The sequence below is a fragment of the Papio anubis genome, chromosome 8 (genome assembly GCF_008728515.1).
Source record: "Papio anubis isolate 15944 chromosome 8, Panubis1.0, whole genome shotgun sequence".
In the NCBI taxonomy this organism is placed as follows: Eukaryota; Metazoa; Chordata; class Mammalia; order Primates; family Cercopithecidae; genus Papio; species Papio anubis.
The window spans coordinates 50,371,549-50,397,430 of NC_044983.1; the positions used below are offsets into that span (position 1 = coordinate 50,371,549).

The 25,882-nt window shown below is 37.2% G+C and overlaps 1 protein-coding gene across 1 annotated transcript in view; it reads left to right on the top strand.

Annotated features, from left to right (window-relative positions):
* LOC101023047 overlaps positions 1-25,882 on the top strand; it is a 138,377-nt gene that overhangs the window by 72,763 nt on the left and 39,732 nt on the right. The window contains 3 exon segments of the mRNA XM_021942323.2: positions 638-850; positions 14,265-14,442; positions 20,527-20,658. Coding sequence (XP_021798015.1) covers positions 638-850; positions 14,265-14,442; positions 20,527-20,658 — 523 coding nt within the window.

A 25,882-nucleotide genomic window follows, 5' to 3' on the forward strand; every position in this document is an offset into this window, starting at 1 on the left:
AATTTTAGCTTATTTTTTTTTTGTATTACTAGTGTGGATTACCTTTCCTTATGTTTATTCACCATTTGTATTTTTCTTTTGTGATTTGAGTATTTATCTATTATCAGTTCTTTACTGTGTTAGTGTTTTTCTAATTAACTTTCAAGAGTCTTTTATATATTCCTCTTAAGTTAATGATTACATATTATTTTCTTAAATATATCTTATTTGTATTTGATATCTTTTTACATTCATTCCTATATGCATACATTTAAATATCCATAGAGGGTATTCCGTAATTCAGTTACTCTTATAGCATACTTTTTATTGTGCTTTATTTTAATATTACCATTATTTGTTTAAGGTGATAGTAAATTCCTTAAGAGAAATATTTGTGTTTTGTATCTTTTAAAAATCTCTGTAGCATCTGATGCTGACCTTTATACTGTCAACAAATGATAACTGAAGTAAATCAACCTCCTTTAGTTTTGTTTACCTTTTCATAGCAGTTAAATTATTTACTTCTTTTGCTCATTTTCAGCCACCAAGCTTCCTGGTCACTGGTCAATTCTAAAGAGAATCGCCCCTATAGCCGTCTCCCTCTAGCAAACACGAGGCTGTTATTGACTGCCTTTCTGTTCTGTTTGTTGCTCTGAAGGGGGTGTTCCTCAACAGTGCTGTGGTTCTACTTGCTACAAGCCTGTGTCAGGCCCTATGTCTACAGCCTGATGGAAGCTGCACTGGAGTGGGAAGCCAGTCTGAAAAATCCTACTGGAAAGTGCATAAAATCAGCTCTGGGATTTGCATGTTTGAAAGTGTGAAAAATGCACAAATGTATCTAAGAATCAAGGATGGCCGATGCGATGGAATGGTAAGCATCTGCTCTTGTTTCTCTCAGCAAATGTTTAAGACATTTGCCAGTTGTAGACATGAGAATAGCACTTTCTGAGTGGGTTTTGGAAATTGAATGTTACATGTGGTGGTCTCCCTTGACTGGTATTTTTAATAAGTGAGGAGAGCAGCCACATGCCTGGTATGATAAGAGAGGAATCCTGACCCTCTAGACAGGGCTTCTGAAATGTAATGTATGTACAGATCACATGGGAATTGTGTTAGGAAGTAGATTCTGATTCAGGAAGGCTGGCGTGGGACGTGAGTGTTTACATCTCTAACAAGCTCTCAGCTGTGGCTACTGAAGCTGGTCCATGAATGATGCTTTGAGAACCAAGGTTCTAGAAAGGCCAGCTCAACAGTGTTTCCTTACTGCTCCTTTTGGTGCCTGAATTTCCACCACTGGAAACCCTGTACTTTACTTTAAATTCTAAATATTAGGGGTTTTTCTTTTTGTATTTTTATTTTTAGAGACAGAGTCTCACTCTGTCACACAGGCTGGAGTGTAGTCATGCAATCTTGGCTCACAGCAGCTCAGGTGATCTTCCTGCTTCAGTCTCCTGAGTAGCTGGGACTACAGGCACTTGCCACCATGCCTTGCTAATTTTTGTACTTTTTGTAGAGAGAGGGTCTCGCCATGTTGCCCAGGCTGGTCTCCAACGCCTAGGCTCAAGAGATTCACTGCCTTGGCCTCCCAAAGTGCTGGAATTATAGGCCTAAGACATTGTGCCCGGACAAGGGTTTTTCTTTAACACCTTGAGCCTTAGGAGGGGATGTGGAAGACAACTAACATAACAGCTTATATATATTCATAATTCTTCTGTGGGGTGAGGAACAAGTAAGAGTGCACATTTAACCTTCCTGTTAATGCTCTCCATCTATTATTGTTTAAAATAGTTTAGTTTAAATTTGGTCTTCTGGATAAATTCTGAGGTCCCCCGTCTCTCTTCTTACCAGTCATGATGTCTAGCCATAAGGGAGAACTTGCATGTGTTTGTTGGGGTATGAGGAGGGAGGACTTCAACCTTTCATGGTTCCCAGGGTCCCTGTCTGTGCTGCAGACTGGTGAGTTTGTGTCAGGTGAGCTGCACTGATGCTTACAATGCAAAGGTGAAGCACATGCACATATACACGTGTAGTTAATATCCCTGATCTACTCACAAGTGCATAATGAGGTAGGTTTTATCACCATTTCACAGAAGATGAAGCCAAGCTTAAGAGACAAACTGTCATGCTTGTAGTCTTTACACTGGTAAGTGGACTAATTGAGATAAAAATGGGTAACATTGTTACTGTGACTAGACTAGTTAGGAGTACAATCTCATCTAATGCTCAGTCACCCCCTAGGATGGGGTGTCCTAGGAGGAACATCAGTAAGTAGGTTTCCTATCCTCAACATTCACAAGGTATACAAGCCTGTCCCTTCTGGGGCTCATAGGAGTGTTCAGAACCATGAAATAATGTGTTACTATGTAATACATGCTTTAGTGTTTGTGTTTGAGTTTCTGGAGGCACAGGTAAGTGTCACTCCAAAGTTGAAAATGGGTCAACTTTGGAAATGTGTATCTTCCCTGGGTAGCAACCAAAGGGACCTCTCAGTGGTTGCTCACTTTCTATTTAGCTGCCTCATACTCTAGCCTAATGGTGATTTCTTGGTTCTTCACTTTCAGCATGTGTGCCTCTCTCTGACTCTTCCATTTTTTTTTCTCAGTGTGCTGGTTGTTTTGTTCTTCCCATTGAGTGAACTTCCTCTGTAAGTTTTTAGCAGAATTTTTTTGTCCTACACTTAATATTCATGCTTTTTCTTTTTCTTCCTATTTGTGCTATGGGTGACTCAGCTCTATCTGATGGGGCTGAGGGACTGGAAGAAGTCCTTGGCATTCAATTGAAAGAATCTGGTGATCACAGGAAGTTGGGTGGAGATGTACAGATTAAAACACAGAAGTATTATCCTACCACAAAGAAACTATTGGCATGCTCATTCTTCAGATGCTGAAGCTGAGTGTGAGCCTGGTTAAGTAGCTCACCCAGAGTCCCCAGGTGGCCTTAGAGCTGAGGCTTCATTCAGGCTTGCCCACTTCCTAAGGTTCCGTTGTGGAGGACTGAGAATAACAGGATGGAGAAACTGGCTTGCACCCATGAGGAGACCAGAGTCAGGATACATGAGGTAGAGGTGACTCTAAACACAAAACCAAGGTTTTCTTTAGAAATTTCCCAAGAACCAGCCTTGTTGGCAGTATGTCAGGTGAGTGAGTGGCTCTGAAATAGGTGGGACAACACTCTGTGCCGCGCCAGCCTACATTGTGCTGCTTTGCATCAATGTTGGGAGCCCCTTCTGTTTTCCCTTCCTGAAGGGTTTCTCATGATGAAATGCCAGGTTCAGGACTTCCATGTATGCTGGAAGGCAATCATGCTGAGCTGAGCTGAGGCAGGCAATCGTGCACTGGAGTTTCAAACCCAAGTATCACTTCTTCTTAGAGATATTTCGCAATTTGAAAAAAGCCAGAGACATTTGTTCTGTTTGCTTTGGGGAAGAGATAGCCAAAATGGAGAACCCAGTGAAACTGATTGATAAAGGTGAAAGAGCATAAATGAGTTTGTTACACAGAATTTGATATACAGAACATTAAAATAAGAAATATTGGACATAAGGCAGAGATTCCCTAGGCCTTTTGGAGATAAGCACACCATAGCTAGGTTACATGAGGCTTGTCCAGAGGGTTAAGGTCACTCCTCTGAGGCCTCTGAAGGCAACACATGTGTGTAAAGTAGTGGCTAAATGCAAAAGACATTGGTAAGGGGAGCTGTGTAAAGGAGCAAACCAGAAATAATAGGTCCATACATGCTGGGGTGATATTCAAAATACTGTATTTAACAAGCAGTTTGGTACATTGAAACTCCTAGAGTGCAACCTTCAGGATGAGCAAGGAGCAAGGAGCCTTGAGGGCCCAAGATGTGGATGAGGCATTGGCTGGCCATGCCGTCAGGGCGCCTTGTTTTTGTGCTGGGATCCAGGCCCTGACACCTAACCCTGGCAGTGGGCTGTGACTTCTAGGGGTTCTCCCATTCTAGGGCAACCAGAACATGAGGGAGACACAAAGGGGCTCAGATGATGGCTCTTCATCATCCAATATGAAAATATTGATGCAGGATATTTTCTTGACCCCTTTGCAGGTCTTGCAACAGGGGAGCCTATTTACTTAGCCCACCCTGCTCAACCCCTTATAGGAGGCAGCATGTGAGCAAACAAGTGTGGGCACTGGAGCAAGTGAGTGCAAAAACTGGCCAGCTGCTTTAGCACCAGCAGGAGCAAACTCTTTCAGGCCCCATGGCAGCATCCAGGTGGTAGTGCCTGCAACCCCAAGGTCCCACAAGGGATGTGTTACAATGCTCTGTTAGTTCCACCGTCTGCAGACAGCAGTGTGTTATCAGTTTTGTGGGCCCTTTGTCTCATTGCATAGGGCAGCTAGCTGCCCTCCACCAGTGAGAGCAAAGGGCCAGTGTGACAGCCTTTTTGGGTACCCGCACTTGGTGCATCTTGAGTTTTTGTCCACTACCCAAGAAGAACGAGGTCACATGGACAAATTGAAGGATGGTGAATGCGGATAATTTTATTGAGCAATGAAAGTGGCTGTCAGCGGAGAGGGGAGCTAGAAAAAAGATGGAAAGGGCAGGTCACTCTACCCTGAAGTTAAGCCAACTCCCTGCCTCATCCAGCCACTGTCTCTGGAGTCAAGTCACCTCTCCCTGATGTCCAGCTGCTTATCCTCTCTACCGACTGAGTCTGGGTCTTTATAGGCACAGGATGGGGAGGTGGGGCAGGTCATAGGTAATTTTGGAAAAGGCAACATTAGACTGGTAAAAAGACATTATTCAGAAAGAACTAATCAGGAGAGAGCCGACACACAAGGATGGAAGTTTTCACTTTGGGCTGTGGGTTTCAGGGTTTTCACCTCGAAGGAGGAGTTTTGCCAGGGGCATGCTCCTATCTGCCTAGCATTTTAGGAGACCGACTCCTGTCGCTCTCAATATTTCAGTATTTAAAAAATGGGTCTGGCTCTATCAATGTGTATCAGTTCAGCATCAATCCTCAGAATAAGGTGAGGTGAGTGTAATCTTTGAGGATTACAGAGGAAATACTGTTACTATGTTTTTTTATTAATAGACATTTGTAAAAATCTTTAGCTTAAGGTTAAGGTTTTGAAGTTCTTCCTGGCCTATATCATACTATACATCAGTAACTTTCGCCCTTCTGCTTCCTAAACTCAGAGGCTCAGAGGCTCAAACGTTCTCTAGAGGTTTCTAGCTTCCTGTTATTTCTGTTAAAAATTCCAATCCTGTTCTTGGGAAAGTTATTGCATTAAAAAGTTATTGCTAAAAGATTTGAAATTTTACACAGGCTGTCCATAAAGCCAGAAGCTCTTGAATACTCTGTAAATCATAGGAAAGTGTGGCACTGCTTTGGCCAGTGGTGAATTCCCTGATATATAACCAGATCTGCAAGACAAAGGGAGGAGGCTGACTGTATTTTTAGTGTCTACTGCATTCCAAGGCTGAGCGAGCTCTCTTAGGTTTGTAGTAATGCCCCTTAACCCTAAGCTCACACAGCAAACAAACAGGAAAGCAAACAGCTACAGCAGGTCTTCACCTAAAACTGACCCATGTAAATGATCTTATGACTTCTTTTGTGTAGTTATTAAAAGATTTGCCAGGGTTGCAGAGTTTCTGTTCTAAATTTAATGCTTGTAAATGCAGGAGACAAAATGTGATTTTTTTTTTCACCCATTGCAAGCTTCCCAACTGAGACCCCATAACAAAAAAACAGATTGATAAGAGAAAAGCGTACGAATTCACCTAAATAAGTTCTGTGTAGCTCAGGAGCCTTCAGAAATGATGATCCAAAGACCTAGGGAAAACTTTGTATTTTTATAGACACTTAAGTGTGATTGGAGAACCAAAGGGTGTGATCTAGTGGTAACGAACTGTGGGGAACTTAGTAAGGCCTGTCTGTCCAGGTTTTTCTTGGAGTCACTGTGAGGTTTTTCTTTCCTCCAGGTATAAAGTAAGACAGCTGTCACATGAAGGTCTTTAGGGGAAACAAGGAGAGGGAAGGTCAGAGAGGTGCCCTTTCCAGGTTTTGGGTGTGGTTCCTGGGAGAAGAAGCAAGAGGAATTCTAGTTTCTGTGGCCTACACCAGGGGAGAGAGGGGAGAGGGAATTTCAGTTTCTATGGCCTGCTTCCGGAGAGAGTGGGCTGGAGAGGGTCAGGGAGACCTTCCTGCTTCCACAGTTTTCTCATTTCCTTCAGCTTAAAATACTCACTGTGCCAAGCTGCCATATTTTAGGCTAGTGTTTCCTGCGTTCCATTATAAGTATCAGGCCTGGTCCAGAGCCATGGTGTCCTAGCTCTTCATTGGGATCTGCCCCTTGAGTGTGGCTTCTCACACATGCTGTCACTGAACATCAGGGTTCTCCTGTGGGTTGCCAGTTGTTTTGTGCATTAACAACATATTATTAGCAGAGGCCTAAGGGAGCACTCTGAGGCTACCTCCTGATAGTGTCTGCCACTCAGACAACATTGATTTTTAACCTTTACTCTGGTACTTTTATAGAGAAGAGCCTCCACAGAAAACCCCTCATTTATGTTTTATTTCTGCTACTTCCATTGTAGTGTTTTCTTTGACTTAATGACTCATTGATTTCGTTGTCTTACTTTAAAATTCTCCATCTGAAATTTTGGTAGTGAGTCATTTTACTCAAAATGCCTGTGCTTCCTTGTTCTTAAGAAATAGTGTTGATACATAACAATGAAGCATATTATTTTTCACTTTCATTATATCTGACTAGGAATCACTAGACTGGAATGACATTACCCTTGAAAACAGAATGGAAACAGTCCTCTTAATTACCCTAGTTTGTGTATGTTTAGAGGCTATGGTAAGGCATGCTTATAATTTCCAAAGGGATTTAAGATGCATTCAAAGGTAAATGGTAATGCATGGTCATATTGCTATACCTTAAAAACCCAACAGTGCCTCAGTGCTGGTAGCTACTCAAGAAATGCTTTTTTTTTTTGTACTAAATTGAATTGAATAAAAACATTAATGGTCCCAACATGTCTGCTGTTGTAAATTTGGAAACATTTTTATAGGCAAATACATTTAAATCAAGTGACATTGATCCTATAACAAATATTTCTATTTCTGTTACCATGAAGTTTTTATCCTGTATGAGTAAATCACTTTAATAGATTTGATGTAATCGAAATTCAGGTTAGCAACAAACAGCATGCAGTTCACTAGGGACATTTGTAAGGGTGTTAATTTAAAGAAGAAAAATAAACTTCAGAATAACACGGGTGGAACTCACTAAGCATGAGTACAAAGGAAAAAAAGATGTAGGAATTGTAGGAAAAATAAGCTCAAGTGTGATTACCGTATCCAAGATACACACACAGACATACCCCACACTGGCAGGATGCTTGTCTATGGGCAAGAGTTTAGTTTGCAGAAACTAAGAAAGATTCTCTCATTGTGGATTTGTCTAATTTTTTCCTCTTCATTCAAAATACATTCTATGCATGCAAATAATTTAAAAATGAAAGGTAATTCATATTTATAAGAAGTTGAAATATAAAAAACACATGAAAGCATATAGATGGAATTAGGTTTACATGGTGCTAGACCAGTGGGTTGAAAAGTATAAAATTCAGTGAAAGTCTTAGTTTTATGTAAAAATTGTAAATCATGTTTTACCTAATCAAAAAATTTTAAAAACCTGATGTGAACAAAATTGTGTTTACTTCCATAGCTACATGCAAGATAAGTCATTTGAATTTTCTAAAAAATGGTCTTACATTTCACTATTACTGAAACTGCCTTTGCAAAAATTATGTTAGTGGGAAAAATCTGACACAGGAAAATTATGGCAGTGAAAGAAATTTGACCTAACAGACTCCATCTTGCTTCTAACCTGCAAGCTGTCCTCCTCTGTGTCCTGGGTTCAGGTGATTCTCTGCCTCAGCTTCCCGAGTAGCTGGGATTACAGATGTCCACCACCACGCCCAGCTAATTTTTGTATTTTTAGTAGAGATGGGGATTCACCACGTTGGCCAGGGTGGTCTCAAACTGCTGAACTCAGGTGATCCACCCGCCTTGGCCTCCCAAAGTGCTGGGATTACACGTGTGAGCCACTACACCCAGCCTGTAGTTTAACTTAGAAACAAAGATAATAACAGTGCCTCTCTGTAACAAACTCCTTCCTTCTTTAGGCACCAGACAGACTTGGTAAAACTAACAAATTAGCCACAAGATAAAAAATTATGGCTCAGGAGTCATGTAGCCAGACTCCTGACCTTTCCAGTTGCTCCTATGGATAACATCACTATTGTGAAATCTAAGATTGGAGTTTGGGGTGTTTTTTAGACCCTGCATTCTGATGGACCAGGTGGTGCCACCCAGACTAGTAAACTGGTTCAACTAGTTATATGCACCCACCTAGGAACTGAAGACAGCAAGAAGACAGCTTCAACTCCCTATGATTTCATTCCTGACCCAACTAGTCAGCATTCCCCACTCTCTAGCCTCGTGCCTGCCAAACTGTCTTGAAAAACCCTGGCCTCCAAATTTTGGGGGAGGTTAATCTGAGTAATAATAAAACTCCAGTCTCCCATTTAGCCTGCTCTGCATGTGTTGAACGCATTCTCTATTGCAATTCCTCCATCTTCATAAACTAGCTCTATCTGGGCAGCTGTCAGTGGTTACATTGTTGTAGATCACAGTCTATGTATTTAATATTTACAGCAGATACAGAGATTTGAAGAAAATACAGTGGGCCTTAAGGACAGCAACAAAGATTGCTCTTATTAGGGGAAAATAGGCTTTAAGAAAGGAATAAATTGTTGAGTGATTCATCTTGGAAAAGAGGAGGCATAATAATACTCCAGTGTATAGAATGTATACTACTAGGATGCGGGCACCACAGTGGGGAGAGTTTTGTTTGCTTTGTTTATTTAAATATCCCAAACTGTACAGCAAGAACTGATATTTGATACGTGCTTAACAAATATTAAGTATGAGAAGTTAAAATATCACTTGAGTGATGGTAACTAGGAGTTGTTCTACTGCAAAGGAGCCAAATAGAGGGAAACGGGCATTAGATGTTATGGTAGCTTGCAGTGGTGTGAGCATGCATCAGATATTCTAACCTGGCTTTGTCTAGCTGCTGTTTGCTGCAGATGTGTAGGAAGGCACACCTTTTGCATTCAGAACTCAAGTTTTGTTTCCCATCTACATCTCTTTAATCAGTTTGTATTTGGGTTAGGGATGAAGCAGAGATTTTTAAATGAAAGCAGGAAAAAGGAAACAAAGGAAACTAAAGGTTTATTTTGAAATGTAGTTATATTCCATTTTACTTTTATTATTTTCATTAATTATACTTAGTGGAGGTTACAAATACCATTTCTTCAGGTGCCGTTAGAGGGGACGGGACAAATACGCATGCAACACTGATCTGGAAAACAATAGTTAATTGGTAATCCTTTCCAAGTTGTGGTTCAAGTGTTTCTGCGAACGCTCAGGAGAGGCAGGTTGATTTGAGCAGAGTGGGTGAGTAAGAGAAGTTTCCTGGAATGGTGAATTTTAGAGGGAGAGAATAATTCCACTTTTCTTTATCAAAGAGAGGAGAGGACATTACATGAACAAATTATGAGATTAGAAATTAGTAAAAAGAAATTTAGAGTTAACAGATACTGAGTTTCTACTGAAAGGCAGAAACTGCTTGTCACTAGTGCTACAGTAAATATACTAAGACATGCTCCCTGCTCTCAGGAAATTTGTGATTTAAAAGGGGAAAAGAAGAACATAAATAGACAAATACACCATAGTGTGCCAAGTGCAATACCAGGAGTAAGTACCAAGTTCAGTGTTGGTTTGGAAAAAGATATGTCTGAGAAAGAATTTTCTGTTGTGTGAGTCATGAGCAATTGCTTGAGATCTTTAATGTAAAATGACGTTGATTTTTAATATGTTATCTGTTCTAAGTTTGGGGAGATAGTGGTTTGGGAATAATATTCAAGTTCATAAATCTGGCCTCACTGTAGAAGATGCACTAGTTTATTGAGAACCAGAAGTTTGGAAGAATAACTATGAGATTACTATAATGAAACACAATTTGACTGAAAAGCCTATAATTTATCTAAAGTGCACTAGTACTTCTAGTGTGTTCCAGTGTGCTTAGTTCGACTGATGGATTTTTTTTTTTTTTTCTGTCAGAATATGCTTGTATATCTTGGTTTCTATCTAGTTGAAAGATTAGTCCTTTACAGGTCAAGAGTAATGTTTTTTTTTTTTTTTAATTATTTATTCTTTTTTTCTCCTTTCCCTCATCCTTGTTTGATATCTTGGCACAAAGACTTAAAAAAAAAGTCATGGAAAAAGGCCACAGGACATAGACCGTTCTTTAGGTCCACACTAGTCTTTACTGAAGTGTGGCTGATTTAGTTTGTCCCTGAACTTGGGTATACCAATTGTGTTTAATTTCAAATATGACTGATATTATAATCAGAGCATTTTGGGCAACATAGGGCTTGAGGGTCTTGCATAACCTCTGGTCTTAACGGTCCTAACTTAATGGGCAGCTTGTAGCAAATCCAGCTCTCTCCCAGATTACTAGTCCTCTCAATAATTGAGTCTGCCATGAAGGCATGGGATAACTTCTAGATCCCCTGATGTCTCCATGTGAGCTGCAGAGAAACTAGGAAGCTGCATCAGTGTTACTTTCTCAGACTCCTTCCTTGAACATTTCTAATCCACCTTCTGGATGTCCCCATTGTGCTCTAGTACTATGCTAAACACTGGGATGCTCTAAGTGGAGTGTGTAAGTTTCCTGGGATAACCCCTCAGCTGTTGAGATTCTCTTCCAAAATATATGGATGATTCTAATGCCCCTTATTTCTTTGTTACACCAAGAATCAACTCCAAGTGGAGTTGATGTAAGAAATCCATGTCTCTCTTCTAGCCATTTATCCCAGACCCCTCCTCTCAGAACTGGATGCACCTCTCTTCTTGTGGGGTAGCAGTTTTCTCTATGTAATATATGGTATCTACCTTTTCAGTGGCTTCATCATTTAAACTCTCAGGTGTCCAGTCCTCCAGGTTCTAGGAATATTAAGTTCAATTTTGGAATTTCTTTTATCAACCATTTTCTCTCTCAATAAAGCTTGCTTTTACAAATAAAAAGCACCTTTTTAAATCTTAATTTACTGCAGATTTGTTAAAACCCTTTCATTTGGAAGCTCAAAGCTGAGCAAAGATTTTTTAGCTCTAGGCTGGATTCTACTTACACCAACACAATGAGTATTGTTGATTTAGTGGGTAAGAGAGCCTTGGAAGAATTAGCAATGAAAATATATTAGTTAAAGAATTCACAAATATTATCTTTACTTGAGTTAGTGATTGTAGAGATCTAGGAATGAGGTGATGGGGCCTACAGTCTGGGAATTAATGACAAAAGTGGAGAGTTTGAGTCAAATTTGATAGATCATGTGAATTACTGAATATTAATGACTGATTGAATATTGATGATGAAATAAAAAGACTGTCAGTAAACTATGAATAGAGGGGAACTTTCTCAACTTGATTAAGAATACCTACAAACGGACATGGATGCAGCTGGAAACCATCATTCTCAGCAAACTATGCAAGAACGGAAAACCAAACACCACATGTTCTCACTCATAGGTGGGAATTGAACAGTGAGATCACTTGGACTCGGGAAGGGGAACATCACACACCGGGGCCTATTATGGGGAGTGGGGGTGGTGGCATTGGGAGTTATACCTGATGTAAATGACGAGTTGATGGGTGCTGACGAGTTGATGGGTGCAGCACACCAACATGGCACAAATATACATATGTAACAAACTTGCACGTTGTGTACATGTACCCTAGAACTTAAAGTATAATTTAAAAAAAAAGAATACCTACAAAAAACTTGCAACTAATATTATACTTAATAGTGAGAAACTGGATGCTTTTTCTTTAAGATCAGGAACAAAGCAAGGACATCTCTCACCACTCCAATATTATATAGAAAGTCTTAGCTAATCAATAAGACAGAAAAAGGAAACAAAATGTATACAGATTGGGAAGGAAGAAATCAAACTGCCTTGGCTCACAGATGATATTAGTTTTTATGTAGGTAATCCCAAAGAATCAACAAAAAAATTTCAGAATCAATAAGTGTTTATAGTGAGGTTGCAATGTATGAGGCTAATATACAAATTTTAATTGCTTTCCTATATACTAGCAATGAACAATTGGAATTTAAAATTAAAAACATAATGCCAGTCATATTAGTACAAAAATGTATAAATCTAACAAAATATATTCTGGATCTCTATGTGGAAAACTAGAAAATGCTGATGAAAGAAATCAAAGAAAATTTAAATAAATGGACAGATGTTCCTCGTTTATATACTGGAAGACTCAAGGTTGTTGTTAGTTCTTACCAACTTGATCGATAGATTCAATACAATTCCAGTCAAAATTCCAGCAAGCTATTTTGTGACTATCTATAAGCTGGTCCTGAGTTTCTATGGAAAGGCAACAGACCCAGAATAGCCAACGTAATACTGAAGAAGAACAAAGTTAGAAGACTGAAACTACCTAAATTTATGATTTACTATAAAGCTACAGAAATCAAGACAGTGTGGTATTGATGAAAGAAAAGGCACAGAGATCAGTGGAGCAGAATGGAGAGCCTAGAAATAGACCCACACAAATACAGTGAAGTGATCTTTGACAAAGGAGCAAAGGTAACTCGATGGAGAAAGGGTAGACTTTTCAACAAATGGTGCTGGAACAATTGGATGTCCATATGCCTACAAATGAATCTAGACCCAGAGCTTAAACATGTCCATGAATGTTTATAGCAGCTTTTTTCATAATCACCCCAAACTGGAAACAACCAAGATGTCCTTCAGTAGGTGAATGTATAAATTTTGGTGCATTTATACAATGGAATATTATTCATCAGTAAAAAGAAATAAGCCATGAAAAGACATTAAGGAAACTTAATTGCATATTGCTAAGTGTAAGAAGCCAGTATGATGAGGTTACATATTACCCCATTCCAATTATAGGACATTCTGGAAAATGCAAAGCTATAATAGACACAGTAAAATGATCACTGTTTGCTAGGGATTTGAGGGAAGTATGGAAAGGATAAATAGATGAAGCATAGGGAATCTTTAGGGCAGTATGATTATTCTGTATGCTATTGTAATAACGGATACAAGACATTATAGATTTGTTTAAACCCACAGAATTGTATAGCACAAAGAGTAAACCTTAATGTATGCAAATACATCATTTAGGAGGTTTGGGAATCTGCCTTAGTTTATGGTGCCCCTCTACCTGCCTTAGTTTATGGTGCCCCTCTACCTGAAATTTCCTATCCCTACCCCCAGCTCATCTTTCCCTACTTATTATCTGTATACGTGATTTGTCTTCTCTACTCGACCATGAACAATGCAAGGCCAGAATCTTACTGAATTTAGAACAAGAACAGAAGACAGAAATTGCTTACTTTTTATTTATAAAAAGAGAGAGAGAGAAAGAGAGAGAGAGACTGCCTTGGTTCTTACTGACAAGAAGCTCACATTTGAGTGGAGACTAGAATATCGTTTGTATTACAAATAAAATAATAGTTACTAGTGGAAATTTTAATCCATGCTTATAAAACTCATTAGTTAGGACTGAAATCCTGTAAGGAAACTTTTAAAACAATGAAAGGCGAAATATTTTCTAATATTAGATTATAAATGGCTTAAAGAAGGGAGAAGTGTTATAATAATCTGAGAGTGTGTAGATTACTGCTAGGCATTCAATTCTTGAATATTTTCCTCTACAGTCTTTGCATCATTTGTGTGCGTGCTGTTTATGAAAATTCAATCTGGAAAATGCAGAGTAGCACAGAAAATTGGTTTAAATTTAAATGTAAATTGACCTATGGTAAGAATAGCCCTTTTCCCACCACTTTAGAGTATTTTCTAAAAGAAAAGTTCCACATTTTAATGTTCTACATTCACCCATAGAGGTGAGCAACTCTAAAATGAAATACAGCATACACAACACTCTCCTTAGTTGAAGCTCTTACACTATTCAGAGCTTTTTGTCCAAAGGCATGTGTCCTTGCCTCAACCCATCATGTGATCTCTGTTTCTGGATCTTGTGAAATAGGATGAAGCACACGGGGCAATTTATGTAAAAAGTCTCTTGATTTATCATAGTGATGTGAAACGAGACAAAATTATATTCTTGTAAAATGACTGGTTTTAAATTCTGTCTTTTACGACTTGCTCATATTTATTGAATCATTTTGTATTGATTGTAGGGTACAGGAGATGTCGACTGTCATTTTAAAATTAGGAAGAACTTGGAGAATGCATCCATAAGCCTGGAATCTACGAAGAGCCCAGGATTGTTTGTTGGACTTCAGTCAGATGGGCAGGCAAAACCAATGATTTATACCAAGGATGAGAATGTTTGCTTCTATCCACAGGTCATCCAATGTATGTTTACTCTGACATACTTTGCTTTTTGGTTTGCTTTATGATGGTTTGTGTACAGTGTCTGAAAATTTCATCACATTTTTACTAGGCAAATCTCTGCTGTTAGGCTTTTTTGTTTGTTGTCGTTCCAGAAGCAATGGAAGGAAAACATAATGAAGACGGTTGCCTCAAATTTTCAGATAAATTAATATTAGGTATAGAAGTTTTGCTACATTGAACTTCTTTGTAACTTTGAAAGTTATGTGTGCATTCGTGTGTATGTGTACATGTTCATGTTTGAATCTTTGTTTTTTAAGGATAGCTTCATATACCCCGAGAGGAATGAGGCTGTTAGAAATATTCTCAGATTCATTGCTATTAATTTTTAATGGTTGCAGTATAAAAAGAGATGGAATAAAGATCAACACAAATGGGATTTGGATTAAAAATAGGATTTGGGGAAAAATCTCAAGATAGGACAGAAATGTGAATATTTTGAAACTGGTTTCTCTCATATCTAAGTTCACGTTCTCTAGCAAATCGAAATGAAGATATGAGGACATTATTTAATCATGTATTTGTGTTCAAACCTTAAAATATGTTTCAACACAAAGGCTAATAAAGTAACTTTATTGTATTTTTCAATTATCTTGAAGTTTAGTTTGCTATCTAATTTTTGCTTGATGTGAGGTTCCCTGAATTTTGGCTTACTCAATATCTGTGTCATTTTCTTGGTCTGACTTTTGTTTAGCTTCTGTTGGCTTATGAGAGTCCATATTTACTGTATGTGTATATATAATATCCCACAGAAGATAGCTTAGAATAGGAATAAAATGATCCTGATGTAACATGATGGTATATTTGGCCCTGTTCTTCACTCTATCTGCATCAACTCCTTTTCAGCCTTTAGTTGCCTTTTTAAAAATTTTGTAAACTGTTGGACTAGTATACCTGAGTTTACTGCCATCCATACCACCACTCCCTCTACCCTTCATTTTCCCACAGGCTGGCCCAGAGTGGCATTCTGCCTCGACACAATGCATATGCCATCTGCCTCTGGAGCTCTGAAGGGAAACAGGTGACTTCAAAGCCAGCAGAAGGATACAGGAGTAGAAAAAGAACAGTGGGAAATAGCTAGCAGGGGTCAGCTGCCATGCTGGAAGAGCACAGGGAGAAAAGAGAAATGACCAGGAAGCAGGTAGAGATGAAAAGGTGAAAAAGAAGAGATTGAAACAATAGAAAAAGAAATGAGAAGAAGAAAAGTAATTTGTGGCAAGACATAAGAGAGAGATAATAAAAGGACACATTTGTCAACGTTAGGGTATTAGTACTAAAAGAACCAATAGAAACAAAGCCATTCTTCTTTACAGCTCCTACAATTTAGTTCTGTTACTAAAGCATAGATGGTTTGTTTTCTTCTCTGTTTACTAGAGGCAGCCTCCTGCTTTAACAAGGGCAAGAATGCAAGAGACATTGCTTTAGAAATTTTATTGAAGATTCATGAATCCTAGGAATTCTGAGGAAGGGTTTGAAAGCATCAACATTTCTTCAAAATACAAAATAATACTTTCCAATTTTACAAGAAGAGCATTCCATTGGGATTTCTGAGTGTTAAAAACTCTGTCTTAGGGGATTTTGTGAAGAGTGACAGAATGTTTATGTAAAAGTTTGTAGGGCCAGGCACGGTGGCTCACACCTATAATCCCAGCACTTTGAGAGGCCAAGACGGGTGGATCACTTAAGGCCAGGAGTTTGAGACCAGCCTGGCCAACATGGTGAAACCCTGTCTCTACTAAAAATACAAAAATTAGCTGGGCGTGGTGGTGCATGCCTGTAATCCCAGCTACTGGAAGGAGAATCACTTGAACCTGGGAGGTGGAGTTTGCAGTGAGCTAAGAACATTCCACTGCACTCTAGCTGAAAAAAAAAAAAAAAAAAAAAAAAAGGTTACAGTAATTCCCCAAGTCATTTTATTATTTTAGAACATTTTCTCCCTCCCCTCCCCTCCCCTTCCCTTTCTTGTTCTTCTTCTTCTTTTTTTTTTTGACGGTCTCGCTGAGTCACCCAGGCTGGAGTGCGGTGGCGATCTTGGCTCACTGCAAGCTCCGCCTCCCAGGTTCTCACCGTTCTCCTGCCTCAGCCTCCCAAGTAGCTGAGACTATAGGCGCCAGCCACCATGCCCGGCTAATTTTTTGTATTTTTAGTAGAGATGGGGTTTTACCATGTTAGCCAGGATGGTCTCGATCTCCTGACCTCGTGATCTGCCTGCCTCGGCCTCCCGATAGAATGTTTTCTAACTAGACTATCTACATATGATAGATTGAACCTACTCTATGCCAAAAAAGTTCACTCCCAAAAACATTTGGGAATTTTGAATTGTTTATATTCTAATACAGAGATAGAGCAGCCCCCCAAAATGTTAAGCTGAAACTTTTTTTTTCAGTGTAAATTTTTCCTCATAGTTGTCTAGAAAGCAGAGTTAAAGTTGTGAGGTACCCTGAATGATAAGGGGACTTGGATAGGGTAAGAGATCGTGGTAGGAAGAGAATCATAAGGTTACTCTCAAGAGACTCCACCTGTTGCCCCCAGGCATGCAACCTGAATGACTGGTCCTGGCTTCCTTGGAAGCTGCTGCACCTCAAGTAAATGTCTACAAGCTGCCTGGTCTGACGTGGCACACAATCACGTGGAGGGCACAGCTCTGCTCAGCCGAGGACGAGGGCAGTCTCATTGACAGGTTCCACCCACCAAACAGCAAGAGGCTCAGAAGTATAGCAGGGTAGAGGGACAAGGGTAGGATTTCAGCACACAGGCTTTGAGAGCCAGACTGCAGGTCCTGGGAGGGCGCCTTTTGCCAGTGGTATGCTCTCACAGCTCTTGGACCACCTGCCTCTGTTCTGTCAAATGAGGACCAAGAGTGCCTTCACTCAGTTGTGGTGTGAGAATTACATGAATTAACATATGTAAGATGATTAGAATAGTGTCTGGTACTCAGCAAGTGCTGTGCAAGTGTTTGCTGTTACGATTATTAAAGAGAGGAAGAGCACTTCATGGCATATTTTCTTTTATCACTTAAATAGAGTCGATGGATTCCTGAAAGACAAGAGATTCTGTCTCATCACCTCTTTTAATCACTTTGCATATTTCATTTCTCTGTGATTGATTTTTTTCATCTACAGTTTGGCAAGGATTTGGTTTAATTTACTGTGTATTGGGAATTTATAATAAAAGTCATTTATCCCACTACCATTTAGCTGTTCTTGCTAGTGTGTGCAGTAAAACCTCTTCATTCTCTATTTTCATGAATTTATATTCACAGTATATACAGGAGAAAGTGTGAAAAGATCTTTCCCCTTGGGCTTATGTGATTAGTTATTATATTGAGCCTATGGAGAAGATTCTCCATTGATTATCTGGATATTTGGATAATTTGAAAGTTTTCTTCATTCTGTTCCTCTAGATAATAAACCTGCATTTATAATTCCATACAGTAAGACCACACTGCTAGGTATCGTTTTAAAGAACTGTAGATCAATATAACATGTAACTTTTCACTAACTTCAGTGTACTATTACTTTTATAGAATACTTAGGAAAGAGTGAACCTATAAGTTTTTAGAAGTACTTTAACAGAGACTTGACTTTTGCACAGAAATTTACCTCCTCTTGCTCTAATTCCAGCCCAGTTTTATGGTATGAGCCATCCTCTGTATATAGATCATGAGACTCTGGCTATTAGTAACCCCTCAAAAATGCAGGACTGAAGATATGGTTCAGATGTTACATTTTTATTACAATAAGAATTTCTTTCAGGTTCAAGTTTTATGGAAGTTTGCCTTAAAATATGTTTGGAAATTTCATTTTTGCTTCATTCTAGTCTGCTAAGATCATTCAAGCATAAAAATCTAAATGAAATACTGTCATATATCCAATTCATAAAATTCTGACTATGTATATTACAGTCTTAGAAAAATATGACAAAATATGTTTCAGATGATAAAATGACTATATGGATTTAAAATATATATGCACTAATGTGACACTATAATCATTGCTATTATGTAAGTTTTCACTTGTTTTACTTTTAAAATAGAAGGTATTCAATAAAACAAAGGACTTTTCCTAGTTGATTTTGTAGAGTTACTGCCTTTATTGTCTGGTAGAGCTTGATATAGCTTAAATTTTAGATATAATGAGGTACTACCTGAAGTGAGTCATTAATCATCCAAATCCAGCTGTATAGGTAACATATACCTTTTGATAACATGTCTACCTAGACAGCTCTGGTTCTTTCACCTTCACCACAGGTTTTGTTTTACATTGCCAGTGATAGAGTTTTCACTTTTTTTTTTTTAATTGTAAAAGTCAGACAAAGAGCTACTAAGGGTTGCTCCAGTTCAGAGTATTGTATTATTGGAGGGTCACTTTGGTACTTGGCTTTTGAACATCTTTCTGTAACCCACCTGGCCTGAAGACAAAGTGGGAAGCCTTCTCTACAGAGGGATAGGAAGGTGCTGGATAACATTTCCAGAAAATGTCTTCCACTTTCTGAATTCCCTACTACTGTGTCGTATAAAGAGATATTGGTGTACTTTTTGAGAAGCAGAGGTAGAATTAATGAGAAGCCAGTGTGGGAAGGATAGAGAGGTAAAATGCTCATTCTCCTTTCACAGTTCTGCATAGACTGGCCTTGTTGTGCAACCCTTTTTGGGCTTGTTTCTAATGGACTGGCACATTAATTGTTTTCTCCTCTGTGCTCCCTATGCACGTTGTGCTTGTGTCAGTTAAAGAGCTCATCAGTATCTATCAGAGGTCATGTTTATGTATTCTCTCTCTGGGCTGTAACGCCATCAATGTCAGAAGCCATTTCTTATACATTGATTTGTTCCTAGTGCTATGCAGTGACTGGAAGATAGTTTATCTTTTTGTAGATTCTGGATTTCTACATTACATTGGTAAATGAACTCTTAGCTATATATAAGAATCTTAATTTTTTCCCTCTACAATTACTTATTTATTCTCCATGAACATATTTCTAGTTATTTCTATCTTCTTTTTAATGTTTTAAAATTCCTTTATTATCAATTTTTAGTGTCTCAGCATTGCATTGTATATAAACCACATGGAAAAACTATGTTTTATAAGGATTAGTATTTAAAAGCTTATTGTTGTCTGAAATGATATCTTATAACACCTGAAGGATATAAATAACAGTGTAATCATGGACAGTTCTTCAGCCACCAGTATTGTAGAGTCTGCACCATCACCCTGTGTGATAAGTGTTGCTAATTTCTACTAAGCATACCTTTGAGGTTGTTATGCTTTCTTACTTTGTGAGTCATCTTACATCGTTGACTGCAATTGTGGTATTAAGAAGTAGTTGTTATTACTCTTTATCATATAGAATCAGAAATTTACATAATTTTTTGTTGCTGATGAGAACCTAAAGCCATTCATAGTGTGAATTACCACCATTTAAAAACAATATGCCTATGCCTGATCCTAGAAAATGAACACAAACAACTTGAATTTGAAATCCTAAATATAAATAGCACTTAGGAGCATATACTATAAAGCTGAAGTCATTATTTAACTTAGAGATACCTATTCTTAAACAAGACTCCAAAGCAACTTGCTTCTAAGTAAAAGGTAGAAAAGTAGCTAATGTTTTCATTGCTTATAGATATGTGTATATTTTGTTGATTCACATATTTCAGTAAGGTAACATGAAATCCTGTTTGAATGACGTTTTAGTTTCCCCTTTTGAGGAAGGCAAAGTAAAAGATTGTTAAGGAAGTTCCCATTTAGAATCTATAAGAAAAACATTTTGAATAAGTTGTTTGATTCATATTGTGATGTTAAACGATCGTTCAGATTTGCAAAGCAATGAGTAGGTTTTATAGGGATGCCATCTATGCACAGCCTGCTGGTAAGAATAAGAAGTCATTTTCTGTTAACTACATAATTCTGAGTAAAGAGATTTGACTAGGCATTGAAATGGAAACAATGGCAAAACTTAAACTTGCATAGCTGAACATATGGTGAGTATTCTGAGAAGCAGCAAGTGATTTTGAAAGGATGGCATCTTTTAAAATCTTAATTTCAGTTGGCAGAGAAAACCCAATGGGAATGTCTGCAACACCCAGCCAAGAAGAAGAAAAGATCCATGAGTCAAAAAAACAGAAAAAAATACCCCCAGAATCTGAGGATAGGAGTCCCTTACCTTCTTCAACTGCAAGTAAGCCACAGCTTTTGCTTTCCTGCTTTTGGTTTGTTTGACTGCATTATTTCTTCCTGCGGCCATCGCAGGAAGACTATGAAATTATTTTATAGCCTATATCATGTTATACCACATGGACTGCTTGTAGGCTGTTATCTTGCTTTTTTATGCCTTAATTTTATATTATAAAGAATACATATATTTTTCAATGTGTTTCTTTGTCTTAAATTTAATGTTCATCCAGAACAATGTGTTGAAAAGAAGATAGTATTAAATTATAACATCAATTGAGCTATTACCTACACAATATTTTATGAAAAATGGTAAATTCTCACCAAAGTCTAAGCAACGACAAAAATAATCTCTATTTCTCTGGTATAGAAAGTGAAGCTTGAAAGAAAGTGCTCTCGGTCCCAGAGGCTTAAATTCCTAGTTTCTATATTAGTTTGATCATTTTTCTTGCTCTTAAATGTATTAACTTTTATCTGGCGGGAAAGTGTAATGCATGATATCTGACAAATTCTGTGTATCAGAATCTAGTCATCTTTGGGTAAAATGAAATAGAGGACCGTCTCTGGGGGACCATTTTTTTAAAACCCGTCTTGGGAGACAGATAAATTATAATGTTACCTTTAAAAAAGTGATTTTTAAAAATTAGTTATTGGGTATGCTAGCTTTTCTTTCAGATAGTAATATAATAGACGTCTCTTGTTGATTATCCTAAGCTATTAGCACATGAACATAGGGAAAATAAATTAGCCTTTTGATTTTTGCTGCAAAGGACTAGTCTCAGTTTTTTATTTCCATGTCATGTCATGAATCCATGGAGCAGTGTGAAGAATCACACTGAATGAGAAATATGTGCTTAGTTAAAATTTCTCACAGCAGAATTCAGTCTTGTGTCAGGAAGTAATGGTATCTAAATCAGGGATGGCCACCTCAAGTAAAATTTGACTTGGTTGAAAATAGCATGCTAGCCGAAATCCCTGGGGGATAAATACTTTTTAAATGAGTGACAAAATGCTTATGAGAAAACCTTCTGTATGTCTTATGAAAATTTGTTCTGACAAAAATATTTTTAAAATGTTACCATTGTGAAATTTTTAAGAATTTTTTTTTTATTGAGGCAGGCCAAGTAATTTGTAAAAATGACAAAATTAGGCTTCATGATAAACCTAGACCTTTTCAAATAATTATTTCATTTAATTAAACATTAAATATGAATTGTGTGCCCATTAAATGTCAGATGTTGTAGCTAAAACAGACTTGGTCTCTGCCCTCTTGAATTTGATAGGTGAGCTGTTCAGATAAACATTAAACTATCACACAGAAATGGAAGGCTAAAACCTGATAATTGAGATGAAGGAAATACCCAGGGCATATGAGACACAAAATAAAATTTAAATCATTAATTAATTGTAAAAAGACCTATAAGTTTCTTCATTTGGTTAATGGCAATACAGTAGAAATGGAGAGTGGGCCAAAGACTGAGAAAATGGAGACTAAGCTCAGTTTCTTCAAGAACTTTTTAAAACATTGATCTGTCACAGATTTTGGCCTTGGATATGAAATCTGGGAAGTCCAGATGATGAGGCTCCTGGAAGGCAAATGCCACCTATAAAATGCCCATGATATGGTTAAATTTTGCCTTCTCTGTTTGTAGTCGGAGTGGTTTTATAGCATCCATGACTTTAAGTGAGGAAAAAATGTCTTCATGGATGAATATTTCCCTAGAAGGCTCTCTCTCATCTGGTACTGAGTAATTAGATCATGATTCCCTTTAGTTGTCTTTCTTCTACCTCTATCAAAGGACTGCAATAGTTAAAAGTGGCCTCTTGAAAGAAATACCTTCCTCTTGGTTTTGCAGCTTAGCTGTCAAGATAGATTTGGGTTACATTAGCCATTCATATTAAAATATGTTCGTTGAAAAATACTTTAGAAAACTTATTTTCTACTTTTATAGATATCTAAAACCAAATTTCAGTTCCTTAAGAATGAGACTATATTTGTCCATCCACTTTTGGGATAGGGCAAGATGTATAGTTTTGGAAATGAGGAATTATAGAAAAAATAAAATGGTTCTCTCTCCATTCAAAATGCTTATTTATTAAGGAGAAAGATGGAACTTTTCTCATCTACATCAAAGGGGCAAGAGAATTTAGAACTTAAAATAGCACATATATGATAAATAGTTATTTTATAGTAGTTAAGTAGAGAGATAGTGTCATTAAATTTGCAAGGCTTTCCTTTAGGTCTAAACTGCATTATGATATTAATTTTGTTAGGGTGGGGGGGTTGAGGAAGGAATCTTATTTTTTTTAGAATAACCTTTTTATTATGGAAAATTTTAAACACATACAAAGGTAGAGAGAATGGACAAATGAACCCCCATGTACCCATCACTCAGCTTCAATAATGATCAACATAGGCATAGTCCTGTTTTAGTTATGGTCCTTCCTGCTATGCCCTACAATGTCCTCATTTAATTATTTTAAAGCAAATCTAAGACACCATATTATTCATAAATACTTTGGAAATTCATATTTTAAAAATTAAGTGAGAATATACATTACTTCTGCATAATTTTAAGTTTGGAAACACTGCATTTAAACACATTCAAACCGAATATAAAAAGAGAAGACTTATGATTTGATGCTCTGAACTGAAATTGCCCTGAGATATCTTTCCAGCAACTACCTATTTCTATGAATGAGAAAATCAAGACCCAGGAAGATGAATGTTATGCAAGTCTCAGCTCCAGTCACTTGTCTCTGTGCATGGACACTTGAACAGTGCAGTGCAGCCATCCTGCCAGTCCATCATCTGTTTGTGGTGGCATGCTCCACAGTGTTGCCAGGCAAATCCTCATCTGGGCCAAAGTCTCAGCCGTGGCATTTTCTTTCTTAAATGTGTTTAGGTGCCAATACTTTAAAAACAAACCTGGGCAGAAAAAAATCTATTAGTTGAAGTCTTCCTTAAAAACAGTAGTCAGTAAATTTATTCTGAAAAATCTTGGGTAGTCATCTTTGACTAAAAATAATTTCATTCTGAAAGAAATTAGAATACGTAAAGCATACAGGAAAATCTTAAAATTATATCATCTTGCTACTTCCCCAAAGATCACTTAAAAATGTATTTATACTTGTGTATATATGTATGTATACACACTTGTAGATTATATTAAATATATCATTTTGTAACCTTCTCAGTTAATAGAAGGTATTAATCATTTAAGGATTTTTCATAATAAATATTTTTAATAAAATGTAATAGCTATAAATAATCCATTGTGTTGATGTAGCATAACATATTTACCTATTTTCTTATAATTTGTAATGGATGCTCATCTATACGTTATTTCATTAGAATAATTCCCATAAATGGAATTACAAAGTAGTTATATTAATTATATTAATGGTTATTCTCATCGTAATTTTTATGTCCCTTTTAATATAAAAAATAGCACTTGGCATCCAGAGTGAAACATAGTTTTATTTTTTTAATGCTCGTGGTGTCGTAAATTATATTGTAAAGGTAGTGTAAGTTTTCGTTCATCATAGATTGAGGATTTGAAGAGACCTTTGACACATCATAAGCAACATAGAGATTCATAGGAAAAGTGCAGAAATAAACCATTCCATTTCAAATCATCCTAATCACTTGAAAGTACCTCCTTATGTTGAGCAGAAAAGCTACCCATAAATTCTTTTGGCTTATAAAAAAGTCAGTTATCTTCTTCTATAAAATAACCATTGTTGTTTTTTCTTAGTATATTCTCATTTCCTCTTAGTATATTCATCTTATATGTATATAAATATACCAAAAAGTGGATTCTCAGTATTTCTTTTTAGTATATTCTCATCTGTGTCAAATGTATTGCTTTAATAGTTTCTTTTTATGTATGGTTTTAGACTCTTCACCGTTATGAATATTTCTCTTAAAGTGTGAATCTCCAAGTAGGAACCTGTCTTCTCATATAATCTGAACAGTTTAGAATAATGGTATTCCTTTTATGGGACCTTATACATCAGTTGATACAGTCTCAGCTTGGAATACATGTTTTGGGCATTTTTATTGCATTTCTGGTTTATATTAACATCATTAGGATATTTTATTCATAATATCCTTTCAGTGTAAAACATATAACTGATCTTTCAACCAAGCCACAGACCTTTACCTTGATACTGGTTAGTTTTTATCTTCTTGGTGTTAATCCAGTGTGCAAGCATGTTAGGATGCCTTTGATTATTTGATTCTGTTTTCTATGTTAGTTATCCGTACCAGCTTTGTGCATCCTGTGCTTTGTATCCCTTAATTGAGAAACTGAAATTTATGAATATAACAAGACTATGTTAATTTTGTAGAAATAGATTTCATCCATTGCAAGATAACTATAGGGGAATGCTTTCACTGTCTTATTTTTTTTCAGATTTATATGTTCTGAAATTAGGGTTTAAATATCTGATATTACACTATCAGGTATTAGGAAGCATTTGTTTTCAGTTGTTTTCAATGACATGTTAGAATAAATCGACTTTCTCAAATACTATCTTGGAATAGCATACAGAGGCTATACAAGCTGTCCCTTTATGGCCACACTCTGATGGTAATTCATGCTTATGCTGACCTCAACTTTAATCAACCCATGAACTATTAGAATCAGCTAATTTGTTATTTATTTCTATGAGTAATTTATTTTTTCCGCTAGAGCTTCAGTGGACTAGCAGCAGCACAAAGTAGATAACTTTTTTTTTTTTTTTTGGTTTGAGTCAACCTGATTGGTGTTTAATTAAATTGTTCAGTCACCCTCACAGAGGATGTTTTTGAGTCGTATGAATACATCTTAGGTACCATTGATTTTATTCAGGGTGACCGTGAAGAAGTCTATTGACTAATCCAGGGTCCCCATTAAATATTTTCCTAGCTTAGAGTATTTTAAACTTCTGGTCAACAAAAGCAACTGCTTTTATGGTTCTCAGTTCTCAGCAGAAATTTATAGTCTGAGACTAATGGACGTTGGTTCATTTCCAAAAGATCGTAGTATTACATGGTATTCATATTTAATTGATAACAGTACAAACTTTAATACATCATTCTGTATTATAGATTATATCATATTTAGCCATCAATTTTTATAATATGAGTGTACCCTGACAATGTGTTATTTTTGTGCAAGTGATGCAAGAACATGTTAATGCAGGAATAAGGGACCTTAGAAAACATCAACTCATTTGCAGATTAA